The sequence below is a fragment of the Zophobas morio genome, unplaced genomic scaffold, assembly GCF_036711695.1.
Source record: "Zophobas morio isolate AGI-343-1 ecotype UQ-CSIRO unplaced genomic scaffold, CSIRO_AGI_Zmor_V1 ptg000004l, whole genome shotgun sequence".
Taxonomy (NCBI): domain Eukaryota; kingdom Metazoa; phylum Arthropoda; class Insecta; order Coleoptera; family Tenebrionidae; genus Zophobas; species Zophobas morio.
The window spans coordinates 16,606,423-16,628,838 of NW_026972109.1; the positions used below are offsets into that span (position 1 = coordinate 16,606,423).

Sequence of the window (22,416 nt, forward strand, 5' to 3'; positions counted from 1 at the left end):
ATCCGCTCAGATATAAGCGTGTTCGTCTATCTGTTTTGGTGAACCGAATCGATGGCTCTGATTATGGCGATCGAGCTCTCCTCAGTTTTTAGCGTGTCGGATTGAGGTCCAACAGGAAATTTACAAAGTGCCCCTGTGGTATTGTATACTAGATTTTAGTTTTGTGATAACTGTTAACCTCTATAAAGTGGCGTAGTTAACACGAAATATATTTAATAAAGCAAATAACTAACGGGAAAAAATTTAGACATTCTCAACTTCTCTTCGACTGAATTCGACTATTAGCACGTTCAGATTACAAGCATCAGCGATTGAAAGAAAATGGAATTTGGAACGTAGAGGAAAGAACTGACTGATTCTTAGTCGTTTTTTTCTCCAAAACACTTATAAATTTGAAGAAATTCGGCAAAAATGTAAGATGATGGATAAATTTTGATTAAAAAATTTACCACGTTTCAAATAATTTTAAAATATTTGCATATTTGACAGCATTCGGTTTTTGTAATTTCAAAGTTAAATTAAGGGTAAAAACTTAACCCGGATTCATAAATCACGCATACAGGAATGTCTAATTTTATAAAATTTAAAAAACATTTGTTCGGCAGAATTCTAAGATGACGTCATAATTTTTTCCTAAAACCTTAAAACGTTTACAATATTTCAGTACATTCGCTTTCGCAACTTTAAAGTTGAATCGTAAAATACAATTTTGAATTTTTTCCTAAAAATCTGGATGTCTAGGGTCAAAACTGAACTTGGATTCTAAATTACACATACGTGGTAGAGGTATGTGGTTCTATAAAATTTAAGAAGCATTTGTTCTGCAAAATTATAAAATGACGTCATCATTTTTTAGAAGGCTATAAACGAAAAAATTAAATTAACGATTTACCATGCTTACGATAATCTTAAAAAGTTTGTAAGTTTTCAGAGCATTCGATTTTACAATATTTCAAAGTTAAATTGTAAAATGTTGCTACACAATTCTATACAATTTTGATTTTATCCTCAAATATCTGGATGTCTAGGGTGAAAACTCGATACGGATTCATTAATCAAATAATCACACATGCAGGAGTGTGCATCCATATATCTATGCAATCCTATAAAACTCAATATTATTATTATTGTTCAGTATGTTCAACAGAGTTGACCTCCAATTACAGAACTTACATCACAGAATTTAATGTTTAACAGTAAAATTTATTTCACGAACTTCTTCCTTTAAAACAAAAATTTTATTCAAGATAAATCCGAATATTTAAGACTCCTCAGCTCATTGACTGTGGTATGAAATAAGTCTAGGTGTAGATTCACATAGTTCCCTAGCCTGCACATAGTTTGTAATGGTAGATATTTCAACACATTTGTACGCGGCGTGTGATTATAAAATAATGATCCTTGCCTCGAACTGTAAGATCTTACGTATACATGGAAATTGATCTGTGCAAGTAAACTGGGACAATCTAAAATTGAATTTAGTAATTTTTGTAGGAATACATATGACTTTCGCTACTTTACTTCTTTGAGTAAGAGTTTGAACAGCAAACCTTTCTAAAAGTATGATCTGGGAGTATCCTACACTAGGATAGAATCCATCAGTTCTGAAACATAGATATTTTAGAAATCTTCTGAGCACTCTTTCCAAATTGTTTAAATGGCACTTATAATGTGGGAACCATACAACGGATGCATATTCCAACTTGCTCCTGACAAACGCATTAAAAAAATTTAATAAAGTAGAATTGCTAGAGAATTCTCTAGCGTTGCGAATTACATATCCATAAACCTTAAGTGAGCTATTTACCGTCCTCTGAACATGTTCTGCAAATGATAGTTTTTTATCACACCCAAATCGGTAACTACTTCCGGTCTACTCAGTAGGAAATCCTTTATTGTGTAATTCCACAATATTTCATCAAACTTAAGTCCGAAAGACATAACAACACTTTTATTTTTATTAACAGGAAGCTTGTTCATGCGACACCATTTTGTAACAAAGTCAAGGTTGTTTTGAAGAGTTTCACAATCCGAAGGATTGCGGATGATAGTAAAAATCTTTATGTCATCCGCGTATAGTAGACATGGTACGTTCAGCTCCGCCACGAGATCATTAATAAATAAATTGAATAGCAAAGGTTCTAGAACTGATCCCTGGGGTACCCCTGAAGTCGCTATGAATTCCTCTGAAGAAAAACCATGAACGAAAACATATTGTTTACGATTACACAAGTAAGAAGAAAAAAATTCGACAACTCTTGGAGTACAGCCCATATTACTAAGTCTAGTCAAGAGAATACTATGATCTAATTTATCAAATGCCTTTGATAAATCAAGGTAAATAACATCAGTCTGAAAACCGGAGTCTATTGAACTGGAGATATATTGAGTAAGGGCGCACAAATTAGTAGTTGATGACCTACCAGAATAAAAACCATGTTGCATTTTTGTCAATGAGTTTTTAACTTGAAAGAAAATTTGCTTGTAAATAACAAATTCAAACACTTTTGAAAAGTTGTTTATTAAGGCTATTGGACGATAATTTTCAATACAAGTCTTATCGCCAGATTTGAATATCGGAACCACTTTAGCGTCTTTCCACATATCCGGAAAAGAAGCACTTCCCAGACATAAATTAAACAAAACTTTCAAAGGTCTAGCCAGACTCTCACCACATTCTCTGATGATTAATGCCGGTATTTTGTCTGGACCAGCCGTATATTTAGGTTTGAGTTGATACATAGCTTCAATAACATCATGTTCTGAAACAGGAACAAGTGACACAAGCTGCGATAGATTAAAGTTATCTGTTCGAGAGTTATATATAATATATATAATACCAAAAAAAAGAGGGAAATTGGTAGTAAGTAAAATAGTACGTTTCACCCCACATTTTGCTTCATAATTTAGTATAAGGTGGTTTATCATTTTTTTTAAACAGGCCAATTTGACAATGAAATGTTTTATTTTTTTGTGAAAATCTCCAAGTCAGCGGTTTCTATATGGATTCGCTGCAATCATAGTCAAAATCTTTAGAAATCCACAACTCTTTAAAAAATAACATTAAAAATGGGGTGAAATATTAAAAAATGCATTAAAAAAAACTTCACGACAAAAATTGCCTTTATACTTTCCGAGCGTGACCTAAGGAAAGTAAAAAGAAAGTAATCGAGTCTTATATTGGTCGACGTTTCATGACCCCTATTATAGTACGAATAAATAGGTCTCCCGTTTCCGTCTGTCTGTCGGTATCCATTTATATTAAACAAGTAATCTCCGAAACTGCTGGGCCGATTGTTGTCAAATTTTGTACATTAGTATCATGGACGAACATGGTTAAATACTAACCAAAATTTAGCTATTCATCCCCACCAACAATTCGAGGACGTCATTTTCAAAAAATTCTGTGTTTATTTGATTTAACGATTACACAGTAATATCCTCCTACAAGTGTGGTTTACGAATCCCCTTTGAGTTTTTCCCTAATCTTTTAAATTTTTGCAAAACATAATAATAATAATAATTTATTACGGTTTTACCATTTAACAAAACATTACATTTCAAGGGCCGTTTTTACATTGTGCTTAAAAGTAGAACAGGGAATATTGAAAAATTCTAAGTCATGGCGGAGATTTTTATCTAAATTACATAATCTGGGAACTATACGAGTAGAATTAGAACCATAAGCAATTTGGTGGTAAGGAACATCAAATAACGTTACACGGTGGAACACGCAGAGAAAACAAACATAAAATATTGGCACAGTTATATAAATTATTTAAAATTTTAAACAAAAAACAAAGATCAAAATAATTTCTGCGAGTACATAAATACGACAAACTGAAATAATTGAGAATATTTACATAACTACTCGTATTAAAATCTATGTTGAATTTAAAACAGAGAGATTTAATGAAGTGCTTTTGGACTTTTTAAATTCTAATACATTTAGATGTATTTAATTCTAAGCTGTTATAGTCACACCATAGCTGGAATCTCGAGAGGTCACTTTGCAATAGTTCTGAGTCGGTAGGAGTGCCAATTCTATCGCAAAGAGCAAAAATCTACTGTTCCGGAAACAGGTATTGATGTCGTTCATGAAGACTAGAAATAATAATGGTCCCATGTGTGAACCTTGTGGGGCGCCCAAGGTAATATCGATCAATCGAGACTTTATATTCGAAATACTTATCTTTGCACACGATCAAAGAGATATGACTGAATCCATCCTAACAGTGAGTTGGTAGGTAATTCCCAAGGTCTTTAACTTATCTATCAATTTCGAGATATTTATGTGATCAAATGCCGTCTTAATATCCGTGTAAATGCAATCAATTTCATAACCAGATTCGATATTGTGAAACAAATAATTTATAAATTCAGTTAAGTTTGAGTTTGCCGATTTTCTACCATGAAGCCGTGCTACTTAGCAATTATAGAGAACAAAAGCTTAGAAAAGACAGGCACTTTACTGACACCTCTATAATTATTCACAAAGTTCTTGTTCCCACTTTTATGAATAGGTATCACATCTTCCTGACAACTTCCATAATGCAGGGTATATTAGCAGTTTACGATTAACCTCAGGCAACTCGCTGATTGTGTAGTAGTTGCGGGTTCGATTTCGAACTTGGCCTTTCGTGTTTTTTTTCCTTTTTTCTCTCTTTTATTATTATGTATTTATCTATGTTTGTGACGTCATAACAAATTTTTATTGATGAAATTATCCCACTTTCTAGACAAGTTGAGAATACGCTCCCCGGTATTTAAAAATGTAAAACCTTCTCGGGGGCGCTAAATGTTTTTTCCAACAATGTGAAATCTTCTCGAGGGTGCCAACTGTCTTTTTTAAAAATTTAAAACCTTCTCGGAGGCGCCAAATGTATTTTTTCAAGAATGTAAAACCTTTTTTGGGGTCCCAACTGTCTTTTTTAAAAGTGTAAAACCTTCTCGGGAGCGCCAAATATTTTTTTTAGAATGTAAAAGCTTTTCGGGTCCGCAAATGAATGCTTTTTTAATGTGAAACCTTCTTGGGACTCGCAAGTATCTTTTTTAAAAATGTAAAACCTTCTCGGGGGCGCCAAATGCGTTTCTTTTAATGTGAAACCTTCTCAGGGGTCCCAACTGTCTTTTTAAAAAATAATGTAAAACCTTCTCGGGAGCGCCAAATGTATTTTTTCAAGAATGTGAAACCTTCTCAGGGGTCCCAATTGCCTTTTTTAAAAATCTAAAACCTTCTCGGGGGCACCAAATGTTTTTTTTAGAATGTGAAATTTTCTCGGGGGTGCCAACTGTCTTTTTAAAATATTTAAAACCTTTTCGGAGGCGCCAAATGTATGTTTTCAAGAATGTGAAACCTTCTCGGGGGTCCCAATTGTCTTTTTAAAAACGTAAAACCTTCTCGGGAGTGCCAAATGTATTTTTTCGAGAATGTGAAACCTTATCAGGGGTCCCAATTGTCTTTTTTAAAAATGTAAAACCTTCTCGGGGGCGCGAATTTTTTTTTTATATAAAATCTTTTCGGGGCCCCCAAATGCCTTTTTTTAAATGTGAAACCTTCTCAGGGTTTCCAATTGTCTTTTTTAAAAATGTAAAACCATTTCGGGAGCGCCAAATGTATTTTTTCAAGAATGTAAAACCTTCTCGGGGGTATCAACTGTCTTTTTAAAAAATGTAAAACCTTCTCAGGGGTCCCTACTGTCTTTTTTAAAAATGTAAAAACTTCTCGGGAGTGTCAAATGTATTTTTTCCAGAATGTGAAACCTTCTCAGGGGTCTCAATTGTCTTTTTTAAATATATAAAACCTTCTTGGCGGCGCCAAATGTTTTTTTTTATATAAAATCTTTTCGGGGGCCCCGAATGCTTTTTTTTAAATGTGAAACCTTCTTGGGGTTCCCAACTGTCCTTTTTAAAAATGTAAAACCTTTTCGGGAGCGCCAAATGTATTTTTTCAAGAATGTAAAACTTTCTCGGAGGTTCCTACTGTCTTTTTAAAAATGTAAAACCTTCTCGGGGCTCCCAACTGTCTTTAAAAAAAAAAATAAAACCTTCTCAGGGGTCCGAAGTGTCTTCTTTAAAAGCATAAAACCTTCTCGGGGGCGTCAATGTTTTTTTTTAATGTGAAACCTTCTCGGGGGCGCAAAATGTCTCTTTTTTAATGTCAAGCTTTCTCGGGGCTCCCAACTGTCTATTTTAAAAATGTAAAACCTTCTCAGGGGTCCCAACTGTCTTTTTTAAGAGTGTAAAACTTTCTCGAGGGCGCCAAATGTTTTTTTTTAATGTGAAACTTTCTCGGGGGCGCAAAATGTCTTTTTTTAATGTGAAAGCTTCTCAGGAGTCCCAACTCTCTTTTTTTAAAAAAATATAAAACCTTCTCGGGGGCGCCAAATGTATTTTTTCAAGAATATGAAACCTCCTCACGGGTCCCAATTGTCTTTTTTAAAAATGTAAAACCTTGTCAGGGGTCCCAACTGTCTTTTCTAAAAGTTTAAAACTTTCTCGGGGACCCCAAATGTCTTTTTTTTTTAATATGAAACCTTCTCGGGGTCCCAACTGTCTTTTTTAAAAATGTAAAACCTTCTCGGGGACCCCAAATGCCTGCTTTTTTAATGTGAAACCTTCTCGGAAGTCCCAACTATCTTTTTTAAAAATGTAAAACCTTCTCGGGGGTGCCAAATGTCTTTTTTTTAATGTGAAACCTTCTCGGGGGGTCCAAATGTCTTTTTTTGATGTGAATCCTGTTTTATATTGGTTTTAGAATATTAATAAAACCAGCTTCTACAATTATTTGTTTATTCTAATCTCTTACGTATCTAACAACATTCTCTAAGCCTACTTCTATAACACCCCCCTTCTTAATTCTAATACTTAACAATTAGTACAAAATATAGTCTTTAAATCGCGAGGGTGTTCTTCGTTGTCTCTGACTAACACTTTGCTTTGATACATCTATAAATTTGTCATCATCATTGTCGTCACAGTTAATAATAGGAACGTATTCGTTAAGAGAATCCCTTAAATGTATACTATTTCTTCTCAACAATTGGCCTTTCCTATCTTTTACAATATATGACCTAGGTTCATTACATTTATTTACAATTTTTGCCGACTCCCATTTACCTCCCTTTTGTAAGGTAACATTTTGATTGTTCACAAAATTAGGTTTAGTTTTTGTAGTCCTGTCATAGTAGTATTTTGTCTGTTGTTGTTTGGTGTGTAATTTCTTGATTACATTGTTTGGATCAACTGTGTTAAATTCTAAAGTACGTTGAGGAACTGGCAGTTTGGTTTTGATGTTTCGATTAAAAACTAATTCTGCAGGAGATAGACCTACACCAACAATTTTTGTCGATCTATAAGACATTAAACCTGTTGTTAACTCACAGCTCTTTTTTAAAAGTGACTTGGCTATTTTTACCCCACTTTCTGCAAACCCATTACTTCTAGGATAATGTGGACTACTTGTTGTTATTTTAAACCCATACTCATCCGAAAATTTTTTGAAACTATAAGAAGAATATGGCATATTATCAGCTATCAGTAAATCCGGTATTCCAAAGTTAGCAAAAAATTTTTTAAACTGTTTTATCAATTCAATTGAGTTTTTCTCTCTAATTGGAACTACATCAAGCCATTTAGAGTAATAGTCAAAAATTATTAAATAATTATTCTTTGCATATTCACATATGTCTGATCCTATTTTAGAAAATGGTCTACCCGGTAAAGGATGACTTATCAATGGTTCTTTTGCATTTGATGAACGATTTGATTCACAAATTTTACAACTTTTAATAAATGTGATAATCTCTTTATCATAATTTGGCCAGTATAATGCTTCTTTTGCTCGACTTAAGGTTTTATTAACACCGAAATGACTTTCATGAAGTAAATTCAACATACTTCTACGTAAACTTGGTGGTACTAACAACCTATTTTTAAACAAAATTATTCCGTCAACAATAGTCAAGTCGTTTCTAACACTGTGATAAAATTTTAAAATTTTGGAATTGTCATCAATATCATGTATTTTATTGGGCCATTCAGTTAAACAATATTCTTTTACTCTATTTAGAACAGGATCTGCTTGAGTTTCCTTTTGAAATGTTACTTTTTTATTCTCTGAAATGTTTACAATTGCATGTATGTTATGTACTACTTCAAGCATCGATTCATCATCTTCCACTGGATCATTTAAATAATTTCTGGACAACAAATCAGCAACATGTAAAAATTTTCCTGGCATATACTCACATTTTATATCATACCGTACCAGTTTTAATTTAATTCTCTGCAACCTAGAAGAAATGATGTCAGCAATTTTTTTATTCATTATTGAAACCAGTGGCTTATGATCAGTACAGATTGTTACTTGCTTGCCATATATATAGTTATGAAATTTTTTTACTGCAAACGCCATAGCCAAAAACTCTTTTTCAATTTGAGCATAATTTTGCTCTACTGTTGTCATACTACGCGATGCAAACGAGACTGGTCTTCCTTCTTGCAACAAGCAACAACCTAAACCACTCTTAGAAGCATCTGTATGTATCGTTATTTCTTTTTTATCATCAAAATTTGTCAGCACAGGTGCTACAGTAAGCATATTTTTGATTTGATCATAAATATTTTGATGTAGTTCAGTCCATGAAAAAACTACATTATTTTTTAATAAATTTCGCAATGGATCTGTAATTTCTGACAAATTAGGCAAAAAGTTTCGAAAATAATTAAACATGCCTAATACCTTTTGTAAATCTTTCTTATTTTTGGGTTCTTTTAATTGAATTATTGATTTAATCCTATCTGGATCTGGTTGCATGCCATCTTTTGAAAATAAATGACCTAAATATTTAACTTGACTTTTTCTATATTGTACTTTACTTTGATTAAATTTAATATTTAACTTTCTGGCTCTATCAATAACTTTATTGAGTATTGCATCATGTTCTTCTTCAGTCTCCCCTGCAATTAATAAGTCATCAATATATACAGTAACTCCCTCAATGTCTCCAAAATTGTTTGTATTTAATTTTTGAAATAACTCTGGTGCTGTTTTCAGACCAAAGGGTAACCTGTTGAATTGATAATACCCAAACGGACTACTAAATGTACAAATCTGCTGTGATTTATCATCAAGTTGCACGTGATAAAAACCATCTTTAAGATCTAGTACAGTATAGCAAACTTTATTTTTCAATTTTGCAGTTATTTCTTCCATTGTTGGCATAAGGCAATACTCCCTTTCGATATTTTTATTTATATCAGCTGGATCTAGACAAATTCTTAAACTACCATTCGGTTTTTCAACAATAACCAAATTGCTAGCCCATTCAACTGGTCTATTAACTTTACTTATTATACCTTTTTGTTCTAAATCATTTAAAGTCAATTTTAATTTATTTTTAATTGAAATTGGGACTCTTCTAGGTGGTCTGTTAACAGGGATCGCATTTTTTCTTAACAATATTTCATGTACACCCCCAAATTTACCTGTTCCCACAAACAAATCTTTATTTTCATCAAGAAAATTTTCTTCAGTTAATGTTTTTAAATTATTTACTCTCTTGACGAGACCTAACTGAATGCACGCATTTAATCCCAACAAAGGTTGGGATTAAATACACACATAGAAACTAATCAAGTGTCGTTTACCTTTAACAGTACAGTCCAAGTCAATAAATCCTAAAGGCTTAATTTTATATCCTCCCCATGACTCTAACAACATTTTTGTGTCCCTGACTATCTTATTCATACATTTGAGTTGCCTTACTAACTTTTCTGGAATTGTGTTAACCTCCGCCCCAGTATCTAATTTCATTTTCACAACAGAACCGCATAATTTTACATCTTCATACCACGCTTTGCTAACACTGTTAACACCCGAACAATATTTCTTAACGCCTTCCACCATAAGCGTTGCTTCTGAACCACCCGCAGTGAACTCGTCATTCTTAACTTCTCTAACTTCCTTAACTCTACAACAAATTTTAAAGTGATTCATTTTACCACACCGGTGACACTTCTTTCCAAAGGCAGGACAATTACGAACACAATGCTTTGTTTTACACCTGGTACACAAAAATCTCGTTACTGTTTCTTGTTTCTTCTGACTATCGTCTTGCTGTTTCTTCTTATAAGTTTCTGAACTTGCATTCTTCTTCTGGAGTACTTCCACTGCTTTCGCTCCTTCTGTCTGCACCGTCTGTATATAGCCCTTGGCTGCTTCATTTGTTCTACACATGGTGACCACATCTGCCAGGGTGACACTTCCTTTAACAATTAACTTTTGCTGTACTTCTTTGTCAGATATTCCAAAGATTATCCTATCTCGTAGCATTTCTTCGGAGTCTTTGAATTCACATCTCTTAACTGCAGTCCTCAAATCATTCACAAAATGATCGAAAGATTCACCACACTCTTGTTTTCGATTGTAAAACAAGAATCTTTCATAAACTATGCTTTTCCTAGGATTAACATACTTCATAAACTCTTCCACGACCGTTTTATATACTTTCTTCTGTGCGTCTGTCAACTCAAAGTTACTGTATATTTCAATACCCTCTTCTCCCAACACATTAAGGAGTATGGCAATTTTTACTGGATCCTCTTTTAGGCTTCCACCACTTGCCAACATATAAACTTCAAATTGACGTATAAATTTTGTGAAATTTTCCTGCACATTTCCTTCAAAACTAAACTTTCTCGGCGGTTTGATATCCATTTTCTTCAACTATAATTATTCGTTCATCAAACTACTACAACGACTGCGCCATGTTTTATATTGGTTTTAGAATATTAATAAAACCAGCTTCTACAATTATTTGTTTATTCTAATCTCTTACGTATCTAACAACATTCTCTAAGCCTACTTCTATAACAAATCCTTCTCAGGGGTCCCAACTGTCTTTTTTAAAAATGTAAAAGTACATATGCAATAAACATAACAATGCTCATATTATATATTGTCAAAATCAAGATAATAGTTCGAGGCTTACGCAATCCTATCTTCTTTTCGACTTAGAATTGTGCTTTTTCCCGGTAACATATCACACTTGGCTGGGCTTACGTAATCCTCCCTTTGGCGCAAGTCCTTCTACGACGAGTGGATTACGCAGAGAGTTGCAGTTTGTCTCCATCCGAGACGAAACGAGGGTTTATGAATTTCACTTACGCTCATTGCCGAGATTACTTCTACAACGAGCAGATCACACAGAGAACCGCAATTTTATGCGTGACGAGAAGATTGTCCAGAACAACGCACTTATCCCCGCCACGTGATGCTGCAGACTTGTATATATATTTGTATACCACCCCTACACACAATAATAAAATATAACGCAACTGATGCTCATTATCAAGGTCCTTATTATTTTTAAATCTCAAGTGTGAAGTTACTTTTAGATATATCGTCAATCTAAAATAAGTTGAGCCGAATTAGTGATTTCCGCCACGTGCTTTACAGGAACATTTTCCGCGATCAGAACTATGAACAGTTAAAAAATAACATGAAGTGTGAATTGACAAACAATAAAAACAAAAATTGCACGTGTTTATGGAATAGTTAAGGTTTTACACATTTGGGATGGGAAAATTATATTAATTAACTGATTTTACACTAATTACGCTTGTTGGCGGAAACGACGGCATCGAATGCAATTCATTTGTGTTCAAACAATTGCCCTTTTATGAATAAGGAACACAACTGTGCGCACCAATTTTAACACGGGTGATTGCCTACGTTAATTATTTTATTCATTAAACTTTTTTTTACATTCAAATGCGGTTTCGCGACGTTGTTTTTTTTTCTCTCAATGCGAAATTTAAGGACACCGCATGGGCATGAATTAAGCTGCAAAGTTATAATTTTTAATTTGGTTCTTGGTCACGATACTAAAAGTCCGTAGGGCAATACTGTTCTTATGATGGCGGTGTAGATCTCACGAGTGATCTTGAGATGTTAGCCTCAAGAATCTCTTACCGCCCTACATTTCCTTAAATTCGAGTGTGCTTCAAAGAAAATTTTCAGCTCTTGCATCTACGTAGCTACAAGTGAAGCTTCAGTCAAGGGTAACTCTCAGACATCTGGATTCTTACTAAAGCTTAAATTATGCTCCCGTAAAACCAGACAGTTTTCTCAATAACCAAAATCGTACAACAAAATTTTATTATTTATCTTAGGAATTATACAATCCTTCATCTTTTTCCAAACTTGATCATGTCAAATAAATCTCATTTCAAGTATGTGCATTATGCCTCAGTATAGTATTTTAGTTTCATAGTTGATCAAGATCAAGTGTGCTTGCCTAATTGTTGGGTTGTAGAGACGAGGAAAGTTCTGTCTAGATTATCTCTGATTTACTTTTGTGTGTAGAATAATTTTTTGATAACTGTTATCATTAGCATATCAATGAGAACATCACGATATCCAAGAAAGTGTGATGACAACTTCTGTATTATAAACCGAGATTAACACCACAAGTAAGACCACTGAAGAAATTACGTAGTAAAGAACTATTCAGAGAAGTGGTAAATAAATAACAGAGTAGAGTTTATATATCCAAGAATCTTCAACAAAATACTCTATAGCGATAAAAAACCCGAGTGGATAAAAAACTACGCGTTTTTAGTGAATTCACGTCACAGAGTTATTTCTGGAAAAAATAATAATGTTATAATTATTATGTTATTATTATGTAATAAGTTTTTACTATGAATCCTCCTTTTAAAAAACATAATAATTGTGGTTAATTATCACGTCTTAACATAATAACCCATTTTTAAAAATTCTCTCCCACTGAAGCTGAATTTTCCGAATTTAGGAAAACAAGAACTGCCTGCCATTATTTATTTTCCTGTGTACAAAAATTTCAACGACCTCTTGGACTGTTTACAGGCCAGTTTAAAGGTGAAACATTTACTTATCTGCTATCGTTGGGACATCCGCTGTGGTTTCGATTCCGCTTAAACCGAAGTGTTAAACGAGAAAAAATAACTCAAAATGATAAAAACATTTCGCGTTTAAGATCTTACATAAGTCTTACTGCACTTACAACCAAAACGAAATATTTTCAGTGTCATCGCTTTCCTAATTTTCATCATTGGATTTCTAGTGTAGCAACAGTGGTGTAAAAGTACTCATTACATTATTATCAGCGACGGTTGGTTTAAGAAGCAGACCACAATCTCGCGCCAAAATCTGGCAGGGAGTTGTGGTTAACACTTGAAAACATTGTATTTTTCAGTTTAGACCCACATTATCAACGCGACACCATGCTATATAGACATTTTGTGATCATTCTTGTTTTTGCGGTGTTTTTGGTTCATTGCGCTGAATGGCGTTATCATAATAACACCGATTTGGAATTATTTTTAAAGAATTTTAACCAAAGTACTAAAAGTGGCATTGCGACAAAACTATACTCGATTGGTAAATCTAGAAAAGGTAATCTATTATTATTTATTATCATTGTTATTAGTTAAGACGTTATTTAATTTTAGGGAACGACCTCTGGGTGTTACAACTAACCGCAACCAAAAAACGCAAAACTGGGATTCCCAATATTAAACTTATTGGTACAATTCATGGAAATGAACCAGTTGGACGCGAAATTATTTTACATTTCATGGAGGTATTTTAGAGAGAAAATCAGGTTAATATAATAGTTTACAAAAATATATTGTAGTTTTTACGTGACGGTTATGGAAGTGATCCGGTAGTCACTTGGTTACTGGATAATACAAGAATACATTTCTTGCCAAATATGAACCCAGATGGGTTTGCTTTATCACACGAAAACATGTGTGATGGTGAACACGTTAGGAATAACGGTTTGGGTGGAAAAGATTTGAACCGGAATTTTCCGGATTTTTACCATAAAAATAGGATTCCGGAGGAACCTGAAACTAAAGCTGTTAAAAAATGGTTAGAGGATGTTCCTTTCATTTTATCGGCGGCTTTGCATGGGGGTGCTATGGTTGTCAATTATCCTTTTGATACAGTGAAAGAATCAAGTAAGTTTAATTCAAAGTCAAAGTCTATTTTAACTAGATTTAGTTTTAAGTTAAAGATGTTGTTGAGGTGACACATTTTGATATTATTCTTATTATTTTGGGTTTATCGCAACTGCGCGTTCAGGGAGTACCAGACTGCGCCGATTTACTTTATTTAATTCCACTTACAATTTTATGTCACTAAAACAAGGTCAGTCAGCTCAGGTATCCTAAAATAACTATGGGAATTCTACCACGGTGAACGTCTATTTGATTTGTTATTTTATTAGTGGACAGGTGTGATTTGAAAAAATTGACGACAAAATATGAAATAGACTGCACTTTATCAACAAAATGTAGTTTCTTGTTAGTTAACTTTATCTAGTTTGCGTCATCAGCGGATAAAAGTATTTGTCTAAACTTCGACACTAAGTTGAAAAAATATTTTAACCATAAAAAATTCGCTATAAAAGCTTTCTTTAATCCTTGCTCTTTCAAGACTGTTCATATGCACATTTATTTAAGAGATATAAAATAAAAAAGCAATAATGTTTTACGTAGTTACTAGAAGGCATAATATCATCACAATTCTTATGGCGCGTTTTATGTCCACTTCAGAGAAGTAATAGCCTTAAGATCAGACGATTTCAAGTAAAAGTTTTGATAGTATGTTTTGCGTGCTCTAAATACGGCCCTGTGTGCCAATAAGTGTCTTTTGTTAATGCTGATTTAACTAGAGTGAATTACATACTGATAATTTAAGTTACTCATGGATTGACTCGCCCAAACTTGGCAATATAAAACCGCTAAAAGGACTAGATTATTCTTGTTTTGATAACAAGGCATATCAGTTGTTTTTCAAAACAAAGTTTATAAATTATGGGGCGGGGAAATATCTTATAAATATAGACTCTTACACAGTTTTCTGAATTTTTGGAAATATTAATAACTATAAACTTTTCACTGTAGTAGGTTTTATTTAACGAATGACTAATTTTGTGTTCTCGACGTTTCTAGCTTCTAGAACAGGAAACAGTAGGTTTCCCTTTTCTGCCTGTCGTGCGTATTCTGTCGACGATATTTATTAGAAACTCCAAATCTCCGAAACTACTGAGCTGATTACTATAAAATTTTAGACGCATTAAAGTATATCGTGTAGATGATAAACAGACAGACACGGAAACATGTGTAAAGATTATAAAACGTTAACCATAATTTGTCTGACCATCCCCCCCAAACATTTGATAACGACATAGCAACATCAGCTCTATGTTTAATAATAATAATTTAATGTAGATTTTTGAAAAAAAATTAAAATTGTACAGCAAACTGACAGCACTTCATTAAGCAAAACCGATTGATTTGAAATTTTGCACAAGTTATAATGAATATAAATAACCAATCAAAATTTATATCTGATGTAAAAAAATAGTCGAAAATGTTTTTAATTCGATTTATGTTTAGTGTTGAATTTGAATTTGAATAACCGAGATATTGATTTTTAAATATAGGTGATGGTAAATTTCACCGACATTAAAAAAACATGAAAGATTGTTTAAAAAAATTACCGTTAACAATTGAACTATATTAATGGTGTTGAAAATTTTTTGCTTTAACTTGTTTAATTAAGGATTGATGTTCCAAACAAATAAAAAGTCTCAAAAATAAAATAAGGAAAATCAGTTTACTATTTCATATATTTTTTTATGATTTCTAAGAAAAGAAGAAAGCTAGCGAGCAATAAACCAATTTTTACTTCCCGAGCGTAAGTTCGTTGGGTCATAACCCCTAGAGTACGAAAAAATAGGTCTCGGGTTTCCGTCTGTCTGTCTGTCCGCCGTCCGTGTGGATTTTTATTAGATAGATAATCTCCGAAACTACTGACCGAGTGTTGTCAAATTTTATATGTGTATTATGAATATCATGTAGATTGTAAAACGCTAACCAAACTTTGTCTAATCATCCTCACCAACAGTGTAATGACGTCATTTCAAAATTGTACACAGTAAATGGGTTTTAAATTGTATAAAATAACATACTCCTATATGTGTAGTTTATGAATTCGTGATTACCCAAGGTATCTAGATTTTTCGAAAAAAAACCGTTTAAGAATATTTTGAAATTTAATTTTGAATCTGGAAAACCAAATGTTCTGAAATTTTGGCAAAATATGATGAGTCTAGATTTTTTAGAATGTCTTAAACACGGCAAGTCAAAAAAAATCAGTTTATTTTATGTAATAAATCAGGAATCGGAAAATCGAATGCTTTGAAGTTTGACAGACGTTGAAAATTTTATTGGGTCATTCTAGAAAATTGTAGGAGTTTTTTAAGAAATGAGACCGAAAATAATTTGTTAATGTCGAAATTTACAAAAAAATCTCATTTGGTAATTTTCAAAGGTGGTCTAAAAGAGGTCAAAATTTTGATTAGGAGGGCGTATTGAAAAACTGAACTTTTAAAAAAATTGCCTTAAAATCCGGAAAAAATTCCAGGATATTGTGATAACCCAAACGTCCCGCTTTAAATTGACATGTGAAAAAAAAATTAAAAGCCGCGAAAAATTCAAAAATTCAAAAATCTGGCCTTGGCTGTGATTGTCTGACAAAACGGAACCCTACGTTGTGTTTTTGAAAAATGACGGGATGCGTTCATAATTTGTGGAAAGATTCCAAATGTTGTGAAAGTCCCAAATATTCTAACCCTTTCAAAGGTTTTAAGGCTTTCAAGGATGCCAAAAACTCCAAGGACTTCAAGGAGTTCAGGAATTTAAAAAAATTAGAGAGAAGCCGGCAATTTCAAAATTCTAAAGAGATTTCAGGGATTCCAAAAATTCCGAAGATTCCACAGATTCCAAATATTGAAAAATTGGAAAGATGATAAAAATCCTAAAGATCTAAACATGTTTAAAATTCTAGAGATACTGAAGTATCTAAAAATAATGAAAATCTGAAAGCTCTAAAGATTATAGAAATTCTAGTGATTCTAGATTCTAGAGATTCTAAAGATTCCAAAGTGGTTTGAATGATTCAAAAAGTATAAAAGCTTTCACGGATTACATACACTAGAAACCGCGAATTGTAAAGACACTTAAGATTCTAAATAAACAAAATCTTACAAATTTTAAAGAACTTGGGGGTACTAATGATCCTAGAAATTGCAGAAATTTTAGGCTTTATAAAACTTCTAGTAATTACCAAAGTGTTAAAATTTCCATAGATTGGAAAGGCTCTAAAAGGTCTAAAGACTCTAAGGACTCTAAGGGGTCAAAAGCTAAAATTCTGTTTCGAATACTTGAAAGATTTTAAAGGTTCCAGAGAAATTCCAAAAGGCCAAAGATTCTAAAACTTGTAAAAATCGCGTGAACTCTTAAAGTACCAAAGATTTTAAAAATTCGAAAGACTTTAAAGAAAACAAAAATCTTAAAGACCTAAAAATGGTAAAGATCGCAAAAATGCTTTCTTTAATTTTTATAAATCCCAAAAACACTGAAGGCGCTAATTTTTATTTTATAAATCTTGGAGAATGTAAAGGTTCCAGAGATTCCAAAAATACCAAAGTGTTAGACTCTCGAGATCTATAAATTTTAGAAAATCTGCAAAAATTTAGAAAGCGTTGGAAAAATGTGGTAGACCTAGAAATTTTGAAAATATTATAAAAGGATGAATTTCGAAATTCTGGTATAACTGGAGCCTGATAATTTTAGAAATTTTGAAAAATGTGGAAATTCTGGTCTTTTTATGTACTTCGAAAAATATGAAAAATGGAGTGATCCGTTCCTGACGTAATCAATAAAATGAATTCAACATCCATTAATTTTTTTGAGTCACCTGTACAAGCAAACCTAAAAAGTATGAGTTCAATGATAACTCACTCGTAAAAACTCATGATATTTTGCACATTTCGGGTAGATTTAGGAATTTAACTCGTTACTATGGAATTTGTAATATGACACCTCTAAATTTCACAAGTTTTTAATAAATTAATAGAGGCAAAATCAGTTTTATCTTAACAAGTACTAGTACCACCCACCCACCCTCAATTTTCTTGGAAGCTATATGATTTGCCAAAATCAGTCTTATCTTAGCAAGTACTAGACACCGAGGTTAGAAAAGTACTGCTAAATAAAACACCAAATATATGGAGGACACAAAATTATTTATTCCTCCACTGACAAAAAAAAAGCTGCGATTAAGTTGTGCAGGTTGAAGACCTTCTTAGTGCTCAGCTACAAAAAAAAACTTTGAATGACTTGGAATGAAATCAGATTAAACGTTCTGAATCAATGCAAATATTTGAATATCACAAATTTCATAAAAACAAAGCAAAATTTGAATTAAAGTAACTGGACGCAAATACACAAGTTATTACAGACGTGTGGCGGCAAATTTAAAATTATTAAAATAAAGAAGAGCACAAAATTTTAATAAAAAACTGTTCAGCGGCAGCGGCACCAGAGCGCTATAAGAGTGTGGCGATCGAAATATGTCAATTTCATTCTAGAGCACAGCAAAAATACCCATAGGGGGTGTTGTAGCGCGAGCGCTGTTTGAGGCTCCTGGTTGTGGCTGTTCTTCCACCCCGACGATGATTCTATTCTACCGACAAGCACTGCCGCCCAGCATCCCTTTATCTAACGAAGAAACGTGCCGCGCTACCCAGGCCGTTACGATCACATAATATAAATAAATATAGCGATAAATCCAGCCAGCTCGACTAGGAACCGCGCACTCCGTTCCACCACGTGTTTCTGTGTTATTTAAGCTCAATTCCATTTAAATGTTCCATTCTTATAACTCTGATATTAAACCACAACTGTGCAAGTGTCAAAGTTTCAAAAAGGAAAATAAACAACATTTAAATTTGCCATACAAAAATTTTAAACAGCAAAGAATTTTTATCTGAGATTAAAATTGGACATCAAACAATTTATATGATGAAAACATCAATCAATAAAATATTTACAAAACAAAAACTAGCAAAGGTTTATAAAAACAAAAAAAGATCTGGTGTGAAGTAAAACTTGTGCAGACAAAAATTACATGAGGTTAAAAGCTGCAGAGCATGGAAATTTACGTTCAGTTTAAAATATACAACGAAGAAAATTATTGAACTTAAAATTGTGAGATAAAGAAACATTACATGCTGTGAAAAATTGCAAAACTAACAAAATTACGTTAGTTTAATATTTGCCACACTTTATCAACGATTCAAACAAAGAGTTTACATTATGTTAAATTATGCCATACTTTATCAACGATTCAAACAAAGAATTCATATGATGTTACATTATGCCATGATCCAAGTGATTGGTTACTTAAAGTAATTTGTTTTGAGAGTTTATATCGTGGACTGTTTATCCCAAACAAAACACATTATAAATAAACACAAAATGCGTCTTGCGTTGCGAGGAAAAATACGTCTCAGTGATGCAATCATCCACGTTGCGAGGAAAATTAATCCCTCAGCCCCTTAGTCCATGATCTTCTGAATTCTGCCGCCTTTCCACGGTGGCGCAATGTTAGTTTAATTTGACTGCCGTAAGTGAACTATTAGCAATCTTGTGTAAAGAATTAAGAAGTGATGTAATGTGACACTTAAATATTAGCATCCAGAAACGTTATTCCTAATTTGGTATACAAAAACAAATCTCCTAGCAAGTACTTTATCGGAACACTCTCTGACGGTTAGGCTTGTGTTAGAACCAGTTAACGATTAAAATCCTAACATGAACTGTGAATTTACAAACAATGAATCAAATTTACACGTGTTTTTGTTGACCGAATTAAGAACGAATTGTGAGAATACGCACGTCTTTATTTAATAATGATAATAATAATAATAATATTTAGAACATTTTGCTCGATTGTGGCTTACTTAATTAATAATTTTAGTTCTCTCTGACGTATATATAAACATTTCAAGTTGTTATTATTGTTGAGAGGCCATTTTTACTTATTGAAAAACTCACTTGAAACAAACGCGTAGCACGCTTCTTTACCTTTACTTGAACATTACATACATATTTTTATTTTAACTTGTAAGGATTCGACCAATTTTTTGATTTCGTCTCTCTGTAGCTTCTGATATGGAAAATCCTCCATCGCTAACCCCTGACCATGACGTTTTCGTCCACCTGGCTCAAGTATATTCACAAAATCATCCCACAATGCATAAAGGTGATTCGTGCTCAGATTCGAAATTTGAAGGAGGAATTGTTAATGGAGCCGTCTGGTATCCTATTATAGGTATGATAATTATTCCTTGTCAAGGATTTATTTAAATGTTTGAAATAGGTGGTATGCAAGATTATAATTACGCATTCCACGGGTGCATGGAGCTCACATTGGAGATATCGTGTTGCAAATATCCAGCTGCAAGTGAATTACCCAAGCTATGGCAAGACAACAAAATGGTAATCAAAATAAATTAACAATAATAAAAAAATACTAATGTGTTCCCTAGGCCTTGTTAAAATACTGTCTCGAAGCGCTGAGAGGGGTCACTGGCCAAATCCTGGATAGCACTTCCCGAAAACCCATCGCAAAAGCCACTTTACGTGTCTCCGGGAAAAACATGACCTTTTCCTCCTCGAAAACAGGCGAATTCTGGAGGCTTTTGCTACCAGGAAACTATAAGATGGAGGTGAGCGAAATACCAACGTGTTGCCTAATGTAACGAGTATGTTTTAGGTATCAGCGGAAGGTTACTACAACCAAGTTGTGTCTTTTGTGGTAAAAAAATACGAAACTAATCCGAAATTAACAAGCTTGAAGATTTTAATGTTAAATTCAAGCATAAGCACGACAAGCTCTACCACTCCAAAACAGAGAACTACGGGAACGACTGTCAAATTTACAAGAAGTATTACAGATGGCGCACCTATTACGGTTTCGTCTGCGGGTGTGATTCCATCTGAAGATCATCAGCCACCAACACCGGCAAGTTTAATTACGCCTCTGGAAAAAAGTTCGTCGACAGTCCACCAAAATTATATTTTCTATGTGTCTTTGGTTATTTTTTTATTGCTGTGATTTACTTTAGTTTGTTTAAGTGTCGATTTTTGTATTTTTATGTATCTCGTCCGATATTTTTTTATTGTTTGCCTGTAGCAAAACATTCACGTAAACGGAAGTATCGTAGTTTAACGTTATAGTTTTAAGTGTACATTTTAGGTAAGTTTATGACTGTATTACGAGATGACAAAAACCTGCGACTGCTTTAATTTTGCTGTTATTTTCCTAATAAAATTTGTTAACCGAAATTTGTTTGTTAGACTGAGTTTAAGTAAAATTGTACTTAAAGTAATACATAATGTGTCTGATTTATGGTGTATTTGTTATCTACTGAAAAATATTTACCAATACTTTCAACTGTTGATTCTGTTGTTAGAGTCTACGAGACACGAGCAGGTTATTAAAAAGTTTTTGTTGGAAGTCAAAGATGAAAAGTTTTTAATGACGAAGATAGGAAAAATCAATATAGAAACTTGTCCCAGAGTGTCAGCACATTTTTCTTATGTGGTAATGATTTTTAAATTACGTGGAGCATATATAAAACAAAGAACTGAATATATTTTTTTTAACTTGCTTGTTCGGAGGACATTGTTTTGACCTCTTTATTAGCTAAGTAAGTATTGTTACAGTCGAACATTACAAAATTTAGAAGACCAACAGTGTTATACAGTTGCATGCGTACTTAGTAAATTCCATTGAGAATAAAAAAAATGGTATTGAACTTCCCTCTCCCCTAAAATGCAACCCAACAGATCTCGGTTGTCGAAACAATTATTTTTAAAATTACATACCTATTCGAATTCTCAATGTTTTGATTTTATAATTTTTTCTTTTTTTAATTTCAAATTTTTCAATTTTTCAATTCTTCAATTTGTCGATTTCAAGTTTTTCGATTTGCAATTTTTCGTTTCGGTTTTGTATTTTCTTTATTTCTCCAATTTATTGATTTTTTAGTGGTCTGATTTTATATATAGTTTTTCTTATTTTGGGTTTTCCAATTTGTCAATTCGATGGGTTTTTTGTTCTTTCCAATTTTGCGATTTATTGATTTTTTTTAGAATTCTAAGTTTTTCAATTTTTCATTTTTTTCGATTTTTTAGTTTTTCCATTTTTAGTTTTTCGATTTTTCAATTTTTCAAATTTTTGATGTCTTCGATTTTGCGATTTGCAATTTTTCGTTTCTGTTTTTTCAATTTTTCGATTTTTCAATTTTTCGTCAATGTTTAGATTTTTCAACCTTCAGATTTTTGAATTTTTCGTTTTTTAAAATTTTAGATTTTACAAAAATCGAAAAACCGAAATACGTATTGTAAAATCGAAATACTGAAAATTAAGGAAATCGGAAAATCGGATAATTGGAAATCAAATCAAAATTGTACAATTGTGAAATCGCGGAACTGAAAAATCAGAAA

General features: G+C 32.9%; 2 protein-coding genes across 2 annotated transcripts; one reads left to right on the forward strand and one right to left on the reverse strand.

Annotated features, from left to right (window-relative positions):
* Positions 1-26: 26 nt before the first annotated feature.
* LOC135136179 (uncharacterized) lies at positions 27-10,812 on the reverse strand. The gene is made up of 3 exons (XM_064065346.1): positions 9,652-10,812; positions 2,553-2,762; positions 27-133 (listed from the first exon to the last, which is right to left on the reverse strand). Exons 1-3 carry the CDS (start codon positions 10,718-10,720, stop codon positions 27-29), a joined length of 1,386 nt encoding a protein of 461 aa, XP_063921416.1. The 5' UTR covers positions 10,721-10,812.
* Positions 10,813-13,019: 2,207 nt separating this feature from the next.
* LOC135143361 (carboxypeptidase D-like) lies at positions 13,020-21,312 on the forward strand. The gene is made up of 8 exons (XM_064075220.1): positions 13,020-13,157; positions 13,242-13,441; positions 13,498-13,628; positions 13,683-14,010; positions 20,069-20,236; positions 20,285-20,403; positions 20,454-20,633; positions 20,681-21,312. Exons 2-8 carry the CDS (start codon positions 13,270-13,272, stop codon positions 21,020-21,022), a joined length of 1,440 nt encoding a protein of 479 aa, XP_063931290.1. The 5' UTR covers positions 13,020-13,157; positions 13,242-13,269; the 3' UTR covers positions 21,023-21,312.
* The last annotated feature ends 1,104 nt before the right edge of the window (positions 21,313-22,416 follow it).

Coding starts and splice junctions, on each gene's coding strand:
- LOC135136179 (XM_064065346.1), bottom strand. CDS start 10,720: ATGGATATCAAACCGCCGAGAAAGTTTAGTTTTGAAGGAAATGTGCAG. Junction 2,763..9,651: donor CTTGGACTGTACTGTTAAAG/GTAAACGACACT, acceptor TTCCTGTTTCAG/AACATGATGTTATTGAAGCT. Junction 134..2,552: donor CAAATCTGGCGATAAGACTT/GTATTGAAAATT, acceptor ACAATACCACAG/GGGCACTTTGTAAATTTCCT.
- LOC135143361 (XM_064075220.1), top strand. CDS start 13,270: ATGCTATATAGACATTTTGTGATCATTCTTGTTTTTGCGGTGTTTTTG. Junction 13,442..13,497: donor GATTGGTAAATCTAGAAAAG/GTAATCTATTAT, acceptor ATTTAATTTTAG/GGAACGACCTCTGGGTGTTA. Junction 13,629..13,682: donor TTATTTTACATTTCATGGAG/GTATTTTAGAGA, acceptor AATATATTGTAG/TTTTTACGTGACGGTTATGG.